Here is a 17479-nt window from a genome sequence, read left to right as displayed (position 1 = left end):
AGCTGTGACATGGCTGCAATGACATGCACAATAGTGCGTGGTACGAGTTGGTTGGTTGGTATAAAAGATGGGGAAGGGAGCAAACTACAAGGTCATCGGTCCCTTGTTCCTAATAAAACAATGCCACAAGTGTGAGAATAAAACAGACGAGACATATAACACAAAACGGAAAGAAAGGAAAGACCACAAGAACAAAGGAAAGGCAGCAAACACTGAAAGGAACAAAAGAGGACAAGAAAACAGAGAGATGCAAAAAACAGTTAGAAGAGAGTAAAATAAGGAAGCAGATTACAGTGGCTGGCCAACCACGAAAATAAAAAGGAAAAGCCAATCACTGTGCACACATTAAAACCTCCACCCTAAAAGCACCAAGGTGGAGGACACAGAGGGACAAAGGACACCTGCTGAAACTCTGATCGAATGATAAAACCCACCCTCACGGATGAAATGTAAAACCAAATCAGCCAACGAGACGACGTCTGCTAAAATCAATAATAACGAGTCCGGCAACCGAAGATGACGTCACAGGGCAGTAAAAAGGGACAGAGAAGAAGAATATGGGCAGTGTCAACCGGGTGCCTCAACGATACTTCATGGCGTAGGAGGTAGCCGAGAGTTGCCCAGGCACAGTCAATGCAGAACTGGCAGAGAACCATGGAGTTCCCGCGAGAGGCCCTCATCGAGAACTTCCACACTTTCGTGGTCCCCTTAATGGCTCTTGGTTTGTTGTGCGTACAGTTATTTTGCCATTTCGTCTCCCAAAGCTGAAAAACCTTGCAGCGTATAACGAACGCAGGTCACTTGCAAGGATGCCCATCTCCAGAAGTGGTTTCTGTGTAGCCTATTTGGCCAGCCTGTCAGCAAGTTCATTCCTGCGATTCCGACGTGACCAGGAATCCAGATGAACACCACTGAACGAATGGACCATTCCGGGGCATAGATGGACTCCTGGATGGACGCTACCAAAGTATGACGAGGGTAGCACTGATCGATAGTTTCAGGCTGCTCAAGGAGTCAGTATATAAAAGAAAAGACTCCCCAAGGCATGAACGGAGATACTGAAGTGAATGAGAAATGGCCATCAGCTCTGCAGTGAATACACTGCAGCCATCGGGTAAGGAATGCTGTTCAATATGGCCGCTGTGAACATAGGCAAAGCTTACGTGACCATCAGCCATTGAGCCATTGGTGTACACCACTTCAGAGCCCCATAACACGTTAAGAATCGAGAGGAAGCGACATCAGAGAGCCGCAGGGTTAACGGATTCCTTAGGGCCACATGACAGGTCCAGACGAAGCTGTGGCTGAGGTGTACACCATGGAGGCGTACGTGAACGGACCGCAAGTAGAGGTAATAAAAGGAAGGACTCAAGTTCAGAGAAAAGGGACCGAAAGCGAACCGCAATCGTTATCTCAGACCTGGGCCGCCGATGCGGGAGATGGACTGCCGCAGGTGGGAAAAGGAGAAGGTAATTCAGATGCTCAGGAGAACTATGAATGCATGCTGCGTAACTGGTGAGCAGTTGTGTGCGTCTGATCTGCAACGGAGGGACCCCAGCCTCCACCAGTACACTGGTGACTGGACTCATCTTAAAAGCTCCTGTTGCTAGTCTAATACTGCAGTGGTGCACTGGGTCGAGTAAATGCAATGCTGAGGGCGCTGCTGAACCATAAACCACACTCCCATAGTCAATTCGGGATTGGACAAGGGCTCTGTAGAGCCCCAGCAGCGTAGAGCAATCTGCACCCCCACAGGTGTTGCTCAGGCAACGGAGGTCATTGAAGTGCTGCCAGCGCTTCTGCTTAGTTGACGAAGGAGAGGAAGTCAAGTCAAACGAGCATCGAAAACCAGTCCTAAGAATCTATATGTCTCCACTACAGTGAGTGAATCATCATGAGGGTAAAATTCTAGGTCTAGATGAATGGTATAACGCCGACAGAAGTGCACGACATGACTTTGCGGCTGAAAACTGGAGGCCATGTGCTAGAGCCAATGACTGCACCTTGTGGATGGCTCCCTGTAGGCGACGCTCAGCAACACCAGTACTGGAGCACCAGTACAAAATGCAGAAGCCGTGTGCATACAGAGAAGGTCAGACGGAGGGCCCGACAGCTGCTGTTAGAACGTTAGTGACCACTAAAAATAGACACTCAATACAGAGCCCCGTGGGACTCCATTCTCCTGGATATGGATGGAACTGTGGAAGGCACCAACTAGGACACGAAAAGTACGAAGTGACAAGAAGTTTTGGATATAAATCTGGAGCGGGCCTCGGTGACGACACTCATACAATGTGGCAAGGATATGATGTTGCCAGGTCATGTCATATGCTTTACATAAGTCAAAAAAAGACAGCAACCACGTGTTGCCACCTGGAAAAGGCTGTTCGGATGGCAGACTCGAGGGACACAAGTTTATCTGTGGTAGAGAAGACCCTGGGGAAAACGCTCCGACACGAGGCCAGTAGGCCACATGACTCCGGGACCCAACCCAACCACCGACATACCATATGTTCCAGCAGCTTACAAAGAATGTTGGTGAGGCTGATGGGCTGATAGTTATCCACATCAAGTGGGTTTTTACTGGGTTTGAGCACCGGAATGATGGTGCTCTTCCGCCATTGTAATGGAAAGACGCCATTGCACCATATCCGGTTGAAGATGACAAGCAGATGTCACTTGTAGACAGATGACAGATGTTTAATTATCAGGCTGTCGATCTGATCAGGCCCAGGAGTTGTGTCGGGGCAATGTGCAAGAGCACTGAGGAGCTCCCAGTCTGTAAATGGGGCGTTACAGGATTCACTGTGGCATTAGTGAATGAGAGGACATGCCCTTCCAGCCGCCATCAGAGTGCGAAAGGCTGGGGGGTAATTCTTGGATGCAGAAACTCAATCAATGTGCTCGGCAATTGCAGTTGCATCAGTAGATAACACGCCATTTATGGTAACACTGGGAACACCTGTTGGGGTCTGGTACCCGAAAACACTTTTGATCTATGCCCAGACTTGGGAAGGTTACATATGGCACTCAATGGTCAAGATTTCTCTGTCCCAACACTCCTGCTTCTGTAGTTTGATAGGTTGGAGCCTTTTAAAGGCTATGAGGTGCTCCAGGAAAGTGTTCTGCTTATGCCGCTGTAGAGCTTGCCAATGCTCCTAAGTTGCATCAGTGACTTCCTGGACCACCAAGGGACTGCCATACACTGGGGGTATCCGTAAGAGCGAGGGATCAAGTTTTCTTTCGCAGAAACAGTTGTCCTAGTCACCTGCTCAGCCATCGCATCGATGTTACCGTGTGGGGGAGATTCAACGGTGACAGCAGAGGTGAAAGTTTCCCAGTCTGCCTTGTTTAAAGCCCATATGGGCAGGCGTCCGTGGGCCTGAGGCCGGGGCAGTGACAGGAAGATGGGGAAATGGTCACTACCAAACAGGTCATCATATGCTCCCCAGTGAATAGATGGAAGAAGTCCTGGGCTGCAAATTGATAAATCAATGGCCGAGTAACTACCATGAGCCACACTGAAAAGTGTGGCAGCCCCAGTATTTAAGAGGCAGAGGTCGAACTGAGACATCTTTGCCTCAGCCAGTGAGTACAGTGCCACCCTACAAAGGGTTATGGGCGTTAAAATCTCCCAGAAGTAGGAAAGGTTTAGGCAGTAGGTAAATCAGTGTAGCTATACATTCAGGGGCACTGCACCATCTGGAGGAAGATATACATTGCAGACAGTTATTTCCTGCATCGTCATTCTGACAACCACAACTTCAAGAGGGGTTTGAAGGGGCAAACGTTCACTACAGACTGAGTTTAGGACATAAACGCAAACTCCACGAATGGTGATCTCCGCAGTTGACACAGATGGGAGGCGGGTCACATGGAGTATTGGGATGTGATGGGCATCCGCAATCGCGACATGTGACGCTGGAAGTACAGCGGGAAGACATATGGCTGAACTTCCAGCACTTAAAGCACCACATCGGGGGAGGGATATAGGGCTTGACAGCACAGCAGTAGCCCATCACCTTGACCTTCTAGAGCAATGTATCTCCATCAAAGGCCAAGATGAAGGCACCAGTGGCAAACCTGATTATCCCTCGGCCCCTGGCGGACACGTCGGACGAAATGTATACATCACCACTCTAAATTGGCGCGCAGCTCATTGTCAGACAGCAAAAAAAGGTCTCTGTGAAATATGATACTCTGGACCATATTTAAGCTCTTATGGGGTGTGATGGTTACAGAAACATACCCCAGCTTGTCACAAGCGAGTAATGCTTGTGACTGGGCAGAGGATGATGTTTTGATCAAGACTGACCCACATCTTATTTTGGACAAGCCCTCCACCTCCCCAAACTTGTCCTCTAAATGCTCAACAAAAAACTGAGGCTTCCTCAGCATTAAAGACTCATCATCAGCTCTCGAAAATACAAGGTACTGGGGCGAATAAGATCTGCTGCCATCCTTAGCCTGACGTTCCTCCCATGGTGTGGCCAGGGAGGGGAACGATTTGGGGTTGTACTTCTATTCATTGAATTGAGCTTGTGAACGCTTAAGAGATTACTGGTGTTTCAACACCAGCAAGAGATGATGGACTACGCTTCATCACGTGTCATCTGCCTTGATGCCACCCACTCTGACCAGTGGCCCTCCCCACTGGCAGCACCCAGCCGCAGCAAAGGCCTCCTGGCATGATGGCCATTGCTGGGAGTCCTGATGCCCCTTGGAATACGTGGGGAGTTAACAGCACAGGCAAAGCAGAGCAATCCCTGTGTGGCCAGGGGGCTACAACCAACTGGGTACGTGGCGGCCCCATCACAACGGACTGGCTCCCATACCGGATATGAGGTGCAAAGAAGTCCATGGTCATCCTCGACGCAGAAAGCGACACTGCATAGTGCATGGTGGAAAACGCACCCAGCAAGGTGTCCTCACCCAAGGGATGGAGAATGGGTGGGAATGCAATGTGACGACGAGAAACTGGGCCAAAGATCTCAATGCACGATGGACACAATGCACCACGTAAGGCACCGTTCCCCAACTGGCTCGCTCTTCGGGAAAATTTTGAGACAAATTGATGTCAAACCCTACAGGGGACCATCACAAAGGCTGAAATGTGTGAAACTCCTTTTAGTCGCCTCTTATGACAGGCAGGAATACCTCAGGCCTACTCTCTTACCAGTGGACCCACGGGGGAGTTGGGAGGGAGGGGGGGGGGGCGCATGGTATGGGACACGTACATTTAGTGAATTACTCTGTAGACTGTGGATTTTAATGTCTACTTCTGATGCATCATTCAGCTTGTCCCACACATACCTGGCAATGTTTTAGAAAGCGTACTTGTACTGCTGGTATAGGATACATGTAATAAGCTTTTAGTGAGATCTGAAGATGGTAAACACCATCACCAAAACCAGTGATCAACAATAAAGGTTGTTTGCAAGCAAAGTTCACACTCTCTCAAGTAACTTCACATTTCATTACTGTGGGGTGAAAACAACAATCTTACATTCCAGACGTTGTGTTTCAAACACACGCTATACTCAAAAGATATTAACACAAGTTTCAGAGAATGTATGCACACCAGAATGACAATAGTTTCCAACTAATCTTCCAAAAATATGTAAAAAAACAATTTCCATATTGTAACATAAAAAGTACCAAACCAAAAGCTCAAGGAGGCTACAGAAAACCTATAACTCAAATTTATTATGCTTCAAAAATTTGAAGTTATTTTTTCGTCCTTCAACATCTGACACGATTATTATTTGAAGAAAAACTAATATATGATAGTGTTTTATAAGATATACTAATTACACAGGACAAACAGTTATTCTTGCAGCCCATACATTCATTTATTTATTTTAAATCTGTATAATTTGTCTGAGAAATGTTTTTATATATCACCATTAGAAAACAGAAATAATAATCGTCTCTCAAACGTTATGGAGAAACGCTACACTATCTGATCCAAGGTATCCAGAGACCACTATGTAATGCGGAAATGGTCTCAAGACATTACAAGAAGTGGGAACAGCCAGTACAAAAGTTAGCGGGAAGTACTGTTTTTTTTTAGTAAAGAAGCTGTAATGGAACGTGTCTCATGAGATCCCAAGTGTCTTCCGACGTAGGCTAGTCACTGCATGGCACCAAATCCATTGGAGACATTTTGACTCTTCTAAAGCTGCCCAAGCCGAATGTTGGCGAGGTGAGCGAAGTGGAAACCCAAAAGAACAACCCTAGTTAAATGAAGACCCAACAGAACACACACACTGATAGACAGTGGCTGTCAAGGATTGCACAAGGTGGTTGTAATAAAATCATTTGATGATGATAATAATAATAATAATAATAATAATAATAATAATAACAGTCTTTCAAACAATCTTTCAGGAATGTTGAAAGACTGTTCTAATGAAGCCCTAACCTGAAAGACGTGGAACACCTTTGGTATAAGTTAGAACATCTACTTCACTCCAGATTCCAGTGTTCAACATCAACATAAGTGTTTTCTCTCCTTTTGGCTCTTTAAAAATGAGCTGCCATTCCTTCACCAACATTCAAAAACCTCATTGCAAGTGTCCCCAACACAGTTCAAACCACCATAAAGGTGAAGGGTGGACACACCCCATCATTAATGTCCACTAGTAAGTGTCTACACACTCTTGATCAGATAGTGTAAATGCAAGCAAATTTCAACAACTGTTGTAGCTTAAGAACAAATTTCCATACACTACCATTTACTATCAAAATTACCTTTCTTTGAAGATTTCTCTTCTTATTTATTTTATTTTTGCCAGAGTTAATGTAGGAACACACATTGGCAATCACCAACTGTTTATTCATTTCCTGTTTTCCTTCTACAAGAAACGTACGTTCTTCATATGGAGAAGCTCCTTTCATTACACTACTTCCCCTGATATTGTCATTTTTATTATCATTCAGCACTCTGCTTGAAACAAAATTAGTCTGATTTTTGCTTATGTCAGTTCCATTCTTTAACAGACTGGACTCACTTATATTGGGATGTACATCCACCTCTTCATTAAATCTGTCAGCCAAACTACTCTCTTTCTCGATAACGACAGTCTCAAATGGTCCAATGTGTTCTCCCAACATCAGTGAAGTGCCAGTGTTCTGTAAACATAATTTTATACGAAACTTGAGAAGATAAATTAAATCTTCAAACCATTTACATATCTGAGCGAAAAAAATATTGTGTGAAGTTTTGAAATCTTTGTGTTATGTTCTGCCACTAAACAGGACAGCAAAGCTTACCCTACTTGTAAATCAATAATATTATGAAAATATAAAAAATGAAACAACTGCATATATAAATGATTTATGACACACCATTTACACTAAATCTTTATTCAAATGTCCATAGCCATAGGCTAACAGCTCATCAGTGTTAACAGTAGTTTCTTGCAGTTGATACTGTAGAGCTCTTACCTCATCATACGATGTCCGTGGTAAACGAAGAATTGTGCACAGCTTAGAATTAGCATCTAAACACGATACAACAAATTTATGGCACATTTCCAGCTTTGATATGCAAGAACAACAACATCTAGTTGGTAGGGCATCTTGTTCTGTCACCTGGAAAATTTGAGCTGATTAATACACTACAGAGAAAAGACTAATAATGTTAAGAGATTTCAATGTTTTCTGAAAAGACAAAGATACACACCATTATTGGTAGATGTGTGTGTATTTTATTGCAAAGATCCAATTTCTTCCCTTCTTCTCCAAAAACTTCTACCAGATCTTCGGATACATTGGCACACAGTCGACAGAGATGAGGTGCTAAAATTTGCAGCTCCTCTGTTGTTTCTGACCAGTCAGCAATTCCGGAATTGCAATCATCTGAAAACCTCTCATGGTCAGTAGTTTCTGCTTTCACTACAAAATAAAAGAATGACTATCACACTGGTCAAACCACCAGTTTCCTTAGTATTCAAAAAATTAAAGTTTTAACATAAATAATCAGATACATAACTCAGTATTCTCAAATAACATACAATAAAATAAATATTTACTGCTGGAAGTTCCAGTAAAGTAATGTATACTGTCCCTTCTTTAAGTGTTTTCTACTGGAAAGAGGAAATAAGAAAAGGTAAGGTAAGCTACACATCTGGTAATGGTCCACAAGCTCTGAGATTTTTAAGGACGAAGGACTTTTATACAGAACAGTATGTGTTAATAAATTATAGTTTTTCTTTACCAGCAAGACTCAGTGAGATGAGATGAAGTGAGATTTCTTGAAGTCTTTGTGACTGTTCTCCATGGAGTATTTTCATCTGTGGCAGCCTCACCTCCACAGATGGTCGCCTCACCTACATCTTCCTGAATTGAGTGGTTGGGCAAGCAGATGGAACTCCTGTACGATGCTGAGTAATGGATATGGCATCCTAGGGAGTGACCTTGAGTATGGTGCAGCAATGACTGTACACTAAAATCATCCGCAGTTAATTATAATCATCTACAGCTAGCCAGCATGAATTTAACTATTTAATGGTTGATGTCTGGCAGCATAGTAGTCTAAGTTGTTGTTCTTTCTCTGCAGTAACATACAACATGTCCAGGGCATCCACAGTGGATGCGTGTTGTCCTCTGTCTCCAAGTTTGTGTTTCTCTGTCAGGGAGTTACCCTCGATGGAGGAATTGATTGTACCTGTGTCGGTTAAATACTGGGTTGTGGTTTGACGGATGTTGCATTAAGTCCAAGTTGGCAGAGTCTTTTCTTTCTGACATGTTTGTGCTAAAAGCTGATACAACTCTTCCTCAACATTTTCTATTGCCTCCTGATGTGGGTTTGCATTCAAGGCTGTTACCTCAAGTTTACTCAGTATGACAGTTTAGGCTGTCATAAAATGCTGTATCTCTTCTCTCACTACCATTCTGATGAGAGAGGTGAGGTTGTGATCATTATCTAAAACTTCTTTAGGGACCACATCTAGGAGTCATTAATACCAGTGGTGGCTACTGCATAAGAGCACAAACTTTTGACACCTTGCGGATATTTTGGTTATTTTTCTTTGAATACTGTTAAACATAACATAGATGCAGTAATCTGAAATACACCACACTAAATCTATTGCACTATGCTAAATTGCTACTCTTCTAGACTTCGTGAAACTTGGCATCAGGGTCATGAGCATAACTTCAGTTGTGCACATTTTAAGGAGCTGCACATGCACAACTGGCATGATATAATTGCCTCACAGGCCAAATACATACGGGTTTGATAAACAACATGCACTGTTCACAGCATGCACAGTTCACAGCATGCACAGCTAGCCCTTACCACTCAATTACAAATTTACATCAATGCCACCAGATGGTAGCACACTGCAGCAGACTTATTCCCATTCGCTTGGCATAAATCCCACTAGACAGCAGCACATTCTTCAGATATGCCAATTCACTCACAATATAGTAAAACTAGATTGGATGTCAGTATATGTTATAGTTATACTGACAGAAAAACCTATTTTGTGGATTTCTGAAAGAGTTGTTGTAAATTAAGTTTTGACTTTTATCATACAGTAATCCATTTGAGGCACGAGAACCATAATGCACATAGTTGCCTTTCTGACATTGTGGCATTTATTCATGCTACCGAAATCTGTTAATTTTATGGTGAGTCAGGATAATCTGTGCTGTAGGCCCACACTGTGTATATAAACAATCATGTAAAGCTGTCTCATTAAGCTGTCTAAAATATACTTAAATGAGGGGTCGACTACACGGTGCTTATGGTTCTCAGTACCTCATTTGTATTCTAGTCAAGTGACAGTGCTGGTAGACATTATCACTTGAATTAAATCATTTCCACAAACAGCAGTTATGAGTTGGTTGTTTACTGTACTGGAATTGGCTTTTATGTGGAGTGTCAATATGAACTTCCTTGAATCTGTATGCTAACAGAAAAGAAAATTACATGGAAAATTTAGTCACAAAGGAGCTAAGGCCTTCCAGATCAGATCTACTGACTAAAAGTGATGAAATCAAATAAGTGTGAATACAAGCAAGCATTTAATGAAGAAGTATATAACAAGCATAAGTTGTTGTGTAGGTGCAATGTACAAATGACCCAGAAGTTAAATTCGTGGGCTAATCAATATGCTAAGTATCTTGTACATTTGTCTGAAAAAAAAAAAATAAAATAAATAAATAAAAAAAAAATAAATAAATAAAAGCACGAAAATTTCCCTTATACAAAAGTGTGAAACGAGGAGTAGCGAAACCTTAAACATTATTTCATTCCTGTCCTAAACTGTACTTAATTATGTACAAAACAACAATATTCCACAAAACAATTATTTATTTTTTAGATAAGTTATGCATATTGTCGTCGTCACCACCACCACAAGTAGCTGTATAAACTTGTTGGTTAGCATAACTGTTTTACAGCAGATGCTATTAATTTCACACCCTCAAATTTATCTGCATCTAAAAATTTTAGAACAGCCAGAATTAATAATCATGAGCCACCACAGAATAACATTTCTTTTGTCCAACTCTCTTCTTTGATGTGGCAGACATCACTTGATGAATTCCTCAATTGTTGTGACATCCTTTGACAGAACAGTTTGGTATATTGACTTCTGCAATGCCTTTCATGAAGTGCGAAATTTTGCCAGCTTCTGCGATATTCAAATGCATTCACAATGTTACATAAAAGTGGGTGTGGGTCATTGGGATAAAGAACTGGACTGAGGGCGCTGCCATTCTTAGATGTAGCAGAGTTCTCCCACTACACGGGGTCGGTAGATACCTTCCTAAAACAACTGTGCAGACAACTTCAGTGTGTAGGCTAACGCGTGAGTGTAGTGTTTTGTTTCTCTGACTGTTGGCTTGCTCTAAATGTGAAGTAGTCATGGCCACTTCAAAAGAACAAAGAATCCACATGAAATATTTTAAACATGATGAGATGAGTGTTTAAGACCAACCTCGTTATGGATGTCCTGCAACCTTGTGAAATGAGGAAAACATCGTTTTAAAAAGAGAGAGAGAGAGAGAGAGAGAGAGAGAGAGAGAGAGAGAGAGAGGGGGGGGGGGGGGGGGGGACTGTCATTTCATGACTGACTAAATTTCAACAGAGAAAGGCATTACTTGGAGCTTCTGCCAGCAAATTTTGAGTAAAGATTTGCACTTGACACATGTTGCTGTTTAATTTGTTCCGCATCTTCTCAAATGGGAGCAAAGAACCACACACATGTACATGCGCCAGGACTTGACAAAGTGATCCAAACTTTCTGAACAAAGGCATTACAGGCAATGAGAATTGGTGTTACGGGTATGACCCAGAAATAAAACAAGCGACAAGCCAGTGGAGAACTCCCAATTCTCCCAGATAAAAAAGAAGCAAGGCAAGTGAGGTCGAATGTGAAGACTATGATCACTGCCTCTTTTTTATTCTCATGGAACTGTGCATTGCGAATTTATACCCACTGGCCAGTCTGTTAACCGGCAGTTTGGTAATATTAAGACATCTGCAAGAGGATGTGCAGAGGAAACACCCAGGACTTTGGCAACCAGGTGACTGGACAATTCATCACAACAATGCCCCTGCACACACAGCCTTAAGAGTGACCACCTATTTAGCATCTCAGGGATGGTCTGTCATTCCCCACCCACTGTACTCGTCAGATATAGCCCCATGTGGCTTTTTCCTATTCCTACAAATGAAAAAAAAAAAAAAAAAAACCACAAAGGGATGCATTATGATGTTGTGGAGGTAGTAAAAACAGCTTTGCAAAGAGCACTGGATTATATCAAAGTTGAAAAGCTCCAGACATGCTTCAAACTGTGGGAAAAATAGTTGATAATTGCATCCCATCTAGTGCAGAGTACTTTGAAGGTGACTGAAGGAATTTCGGAAAAATGTTCATGAATAAATTGTTTATTGTAAAATACTTTTTTGGGTCACCATCACAGGGCCCTGATCTTCAATTGTTCTGTTTAGTGGACTTGCTGTTGATTGCTACCAAATGTTTTCTCCAGTTTAAGCTGGAATTTGTCTCAGCTATCTAGCTGTTTTTGTTGGCCTCTAATCACTGCTTGACTTAACAGCCCAATTACAAGTACACATCTGCCAAAATATCATGTCACACCACCTCTCATATTTGGTAACTGGATTAAATCTTTTCAGTCATTTCATTGGGCCCTGAGTAGCACCTGCAGAAAATACTGGCGAATTCCTGACGTGCAGTCTAACTACTGGAATAGATTGGTCTCTTAAATATATGGACCTTGGGAGAATGATGTGCTGCTTTGGGCCCCTATCCATGTAGGCTTTTACATTTCAATTGGGGCCATGGTTATGTAGGTGTTTTGAAGTACCGAGTTAATCTAACAAACAATGTCACATCGTAACAACAATCAAGTCCAAATCTAGTGGTAGTGTATCAATGAAATACAGCACTTGACACTAAAAGCACTTTTACTACAAACACCAACACACAGCCAGGAGATAAATGACCTCTTAGATGGACTGTGCTGCTATTTATGAAAATCAAATACTCCAGAATATACAAACATTACAAAAACAAGAAATTTTGAAAACCTTCCATAAATGATAAATACTAAATGACGTTGTTGTGGTCTTCAGTCCTGAGACTGGTTTGATGCAGCTCTCCATGCTGCTCTATCCTGTGCAAGCTGCTTCATCTCCCAGTACCTACTGCAACCTACATCCTTCTGAATCTGCTTAGTGCATTCATCTCTTGGTCTCCCACTACGATTTTTACCCTCCACAATGCCCTCCAATACTAAATTGGTGATCCCTTGATGCCTCAGAACATGCCCTACCAACCGATCCCTTCTTCTGGTCAAGTTGTGCCACAAACTTCTCTTCTCCCCAATCCTATTCAATACTTCCTCATTAGTTATGTGATCTACCAATCCAATCTTCAGCATTCTTCTGTAGCACCACATTTTGAAAGTTTCTATTCTCTTCTTGTCCAAACTATTTATCATCCACATTTCACTTCCATACATGGCTACACTCCATACAAATACTTTCAGAAACGACTTCCTGACACTTAAATCTATACTCGATGTTAACAAATTTCTCTTCTTCAGAAACGCTTTCCTTGCCATTTCCAATCTACATTTTATATCCTCTCTACTTCGACCATCATCAGTTATTTTGCTCCCCAAATAGCAAAACTCATTTACTACTTTAAGTGCCTCATTTCCTAATCTAATACCCTCAGCATCACCCAACTTAATTCGACTGCATTCCACTATCCTTGTTTTGCTTTTGTTGATGTTCATCTTATATCCTCCTTTCAAGACACTGTCCATTCCATTCAACTGCTCTTCCAAGTCCTTTGCTGTCTCTGTTAGAATTACAATGTCATCGGCGAACCTCAAAGTTTTTATTTCTTCTCCATGGATTATAATACCTACTCCAAATTTTTCTTTTGTTTCCTTTACTGCCTGCTCAATATACAGATTGAATAACATCGGGGAGAGGCTACAACACTGTCTCACTCCCTTCCCAACCACTGCTTCCCTTTCATACCCCTTGACTCTTATAACTGCCATCTGGCTTCTGTACAAATTGTAAATAGCTTTTCGCTCCCTGTATTTTACCCCTGCCACCTTCAGAATTTGAAAGAGAGTATTACAGTCAACATTGTCAAAAGCTTTCTCTAAGTCTACAAATGCTAGAAATGTAGGTTTGCCCTTCCTTAATCTAGCTTCTAAGATAAGTCGTAGGGTCAGTATTGCCTCACGTGTTCCAACATTTCTACAGAATCCAAACTGATCTTCCCCGAGGTCGGCTTCTACTAGTTTTTCCATTCGTCTGTAAAGAATTCACGTTAGTATTTTGCCACTGTGACTTATTAAACTGATAGTTGGGTAATTTTCACATCTGTCAACACCCGCTTTCTTTGGGATTGGAATTATTATATTCTTCTTGAAGTCTGAGGGTATTTCGCCTGTTTCATACATCTTGCTCACCAGATGGTAGAGTTTTGTCAGGACTGGCTCTCCCAAGGCCATCAGTAGTTCCAATGGAATGTTGTCTACTCCGGGGGCCTTGTTTCGACTCAGGTCTTTCAGTGCTCTGTCAAACTCTTCATGCAGTATCGTATCTCCCATTCCATCTTCATCTACATCCTCTTCCATTTCCATAATATTGTCCTCAAGAACATCACCCTTGTATAGACCCTCTACTATACACTCCTTCCACCTTTCTGCTTTCCCTTCTTTGCTTAGAACTGGGTTTCCATCTGAGCTCTTTATGTTCATGCAAGTGGTTCTCTTTTCTCCAAAGGTCTCCTTAATTTTCCTGTAGGCAGTATCTATCTTACCCCTAGTGAGATAAGCCTCTACATTCTTACATTTGTCCTCTAGCCATCCCTGCTTAGCCATTTTGCACTTCCTGTCGATCTCATTTTTGAGACGTTTATATTCCCTTTTGCCTGCTTCATTTACTGCATTTTTATATTTTCTCCTTTCATCAATTAAATTCAATATTTCTTCTGTTACCCAAGGATTTCTACTAGCCCTCGTCTTTTTACCTACTTGATCCTCTGTTGCCTTCACTTCTTCATCCCTCAAAGCTACCCATTCTTCTTCTACTGTGTGTCTTTCCCCCATTTGTGACAATTGTTCCCTTACGCTCTCCCTGAAACTTTGTACAACTTCTGGTTCTTTCAGTTTATCCAAGTCCCATCTCCTTAAATTCCCACCTTTTTGCAGTTTCTTCAGTTTTAATCTACAGGTCATAACCAATAGATTGTGGTCAGAGTCCACATCTGCCCCTGGAAGTGTCTTACAATTTAAAACCTGGTTCCTAAATCTCTGTCTTACCATTATATAAGATATCTGAAACCTGTCAGTATCTCAAATAACAAATGTAAATGTAGAAAAATTTGTGTTAATGCAGGCGAATAGGGAAAACAATCCTGTAACATTTGAATACAGCAATAGTCTGCAGGTTGACAGTCACAATGATTAAATAACTGCGTGTAACGTTGCAAAGCAATATGAAATGGATTTGATCCTCACTGGTGGGATTATATGGTTTAAAAGAAGGGGGAATGGACCAAACTACGAGGTCATCAGTCCCTTGTTCCTAATAAAACAATGCTACATGTGTGAATATAAAACAGACGAGAAATATAACACAAAACGGAAAGAAAAGAAAAACCACAAGAATGAAGGAAAGACAACACACTAAAAGGAACGAAAGAGGGGAAGAAAACAACAGAGACGCTAGAAACAGAAGAGGGTAAAACACGAAAGCAGATAACAGTGGCTGGCGGACCATGAGAATAGAAAGGAAACCCAGCCACTCTGCAACACATTAAAACATCCACCCTAAAAGCGCTAAGTTGGCGGACACAGAGGGACAAAGGACATGCGCTAAAACTTAGATTAAATGATAAAACCCACCCTCACGAATAAAATGTAAAACTAAATCAGCCAATGAGGCATTGTCAGATAAAATGAGTGGCAACGAGTCTGGTAACCCAAGATTTTGTCGCTGGGCAGTCAAAGTGAAACAGTGCACCAGAATATGGACCACTGTCAACTAGGTGCTACACCGACACTGAGGCAGGTCTTCACGGTCCAAGAGGTAACCGTAGGTCGCCAAGCATGGCCAATGCGGAGACGGCAGAGGACAACTGATTCCCTGCGAGAGGCCCGCATGGAAGACTTCCACACATTCGTAGTTTCCTTAATGATTTTGTTGTGCATACTGTTATGCCATCCATCTACCAAAGCTGAAAAACCCTGTGGGAGTGCCTTGTCTTGAGATTTATGTTTCTTCTTCTTCTCCTCCTCCTCCTCCTCCTCCTCCTCCTCCTCCTCTTTCAGAGGTGAAGGAGGGCAGGGCACAGGAGGAATACAGGCTTCTGCCATATCTGGAATTGATATAGAGGGAGTGACCTTGGAGCTCACAGATGGTGTGTCTTGTGGTCAAGTGATAGGAAGAGTCTTCCGGCTTGAGAGATGTTGGGGAGGGGGGGTCCTGGGAGGGAGCCCAATCACCAGCAGGTGCCAAAGAAGGAGGCACTTCTTTGGCCAGGGAGTGGGTGCTGCTCCTGGAGTGGAGGTTGCAGGAACTGCAGGGAGGGGGAGGGGGATGGGGCTGGGGTAGGGAAGAGACAGGAGGAGGAAATGAAGTAACAGAGGCAAAAGTTGTAGATAGTGATGCTAGATGGAGCCTCTCATACTTTTGGTGAGCCTCAGCATACTTGTGTTTTTGGATCTTTTCTCTCTTGTAAGCTTGGCAATCCAGTGAGTGAGCGGAGTGGCAGTCAGCACAACTGACACACACAGGTGGCAGAACACAGGGGCTTCCCTCATGGATTGGGTGGCCAGCTTCACCACACAGAGGGCCTGCTGTACAGCAGGAAGACATGTGCCCAAAACACAAGCACCGAATAGGTGGAGGGACATATGGCTATAAGGCTTCATCACATCTGTAGTATGTAAGCTTGACCTCCTCTGGGAGGGTACCCCCTCCAAAGCCGGAATGAAGGCACCAATGTCGGTGTGGTTGTCATTGCGAGCCTTCAGCAAACATCTAACAAAATGAACGCCACACCACTCCAGATTAGCCCTGAGTTCCTTATGTGTTTGCAGGATAAGGTCCCTATGAAAAATCACTCCCTGGATCATAATCAGACTGGTGAGGAGTAATAGACACCAGGACATTGCCAAGATGATCACAGGCACAAAGAGCTGTGGATTGGGTGGCAGAAGAAGCTTTGATCAACAGGGAGCCTGACTGCATCTTAATAAGAGACTCCATTTCACGAGACTTGTATATATATATAAAAGGAGGGCTTTTTTGTGGGGGATGTGTCCCCATCCATCCTAGTACAGATGAGGTAATGGAGGAAATGTTTCATTCCAAGACCGCGAGCCTGGCCCTCCTCCCTAGTGTAGCCAGGGAAGGGAAGGTTATATATATATATATATATATATATATATATATAATTGAAGACTTTTCAAGAAGGCACTGCTCGTAATCCCTGAAATTTCAACAACTTTACAAGAATAACAAACTGTTGGCTGTACACAAAATTGAGATAGAACCAACAGAATTCAGGTACTTTGTGATAGCACAGCAAGCCACTCTGGTGGACTAAATGGTATATGTAAAAAAACAAAGCTTAATAATGTCATTTTGTACCTACCTTGCTGTCACCACAATTCTGAATTAGTTTTATGGAGACATTTCAACCAACCGAACAACTTCAGGTACAGACATAATGCTTTCCAAAACACTTTGAGAAATTTGGAAGAAACTCTAAAAGAAGGTTTACATGACTGGCAGCAAACAAGTGTCTAATGGTGTTCACTCTACCACTGGATTACTTTAACATCACTTTTCCATACAGAAAGACCTCCAAGGCGATTACCAAGAACGTTTTGGAGAATTGAATATCATTTTGTGTACTAGGAGCTTAGTTGTGCTATGTCGATGGTGAAATACGTTCTTTCATTC

General features: G+C 42.6%; 1 protein-coding gene across 2 annotated transcripts in view; it reads right to left on the bottom strand.

The window, feature by feature from the left end:
• LOC126461624 (zinc finger protein 845-like) overlaps window positions 1-17479 on the bottom strand; it is a 44758-nt gene that overhangs the window by 19863 nt on the left and 7416 nt on the right. For both annotated transcript variants that reach the window (XM_050096010.1, XM_050096011.1), the window contains exons 3-5: window positions 7688-7899; window positions 7450-7596; window positions 6754-7134 (exon numbers count right to left, since the gene is read on the bottom strand). In XM_050096010.1, coding sequence (XP_049951967.1) covers window positions 6754-7134; window positions 7450-7596; window positions 7688-7899 — 740 coding nt within the window. The remainder of the gene's footprint in view (window positions 1-6753; window positions 7135-7449; window positions 7597-7687; window positions 7900-17479) is intronic.

The sequence above is a fragment of the Schistocerca serialis genome, chromosome 1 (assembly GCF_023864345.2).
Source record: "Schistocerca serialis cubense isolate TAMUIC-IGC-003099 chromosome 1, iqSchSeri2.2, whole genome shotgun sequence".
Taxonomy (NCBI): Eukaryota; Metazoa; Arthropoda; class Insecta; order Orthoptera; family Acrididae; genus Schistocerca; species Schistocerca serialis.
The sequence above is the reverse complement of the archived record's forward strand: the minus strand, read 5'-3'. Positions and strand labels throughout refer to the sequence as shown.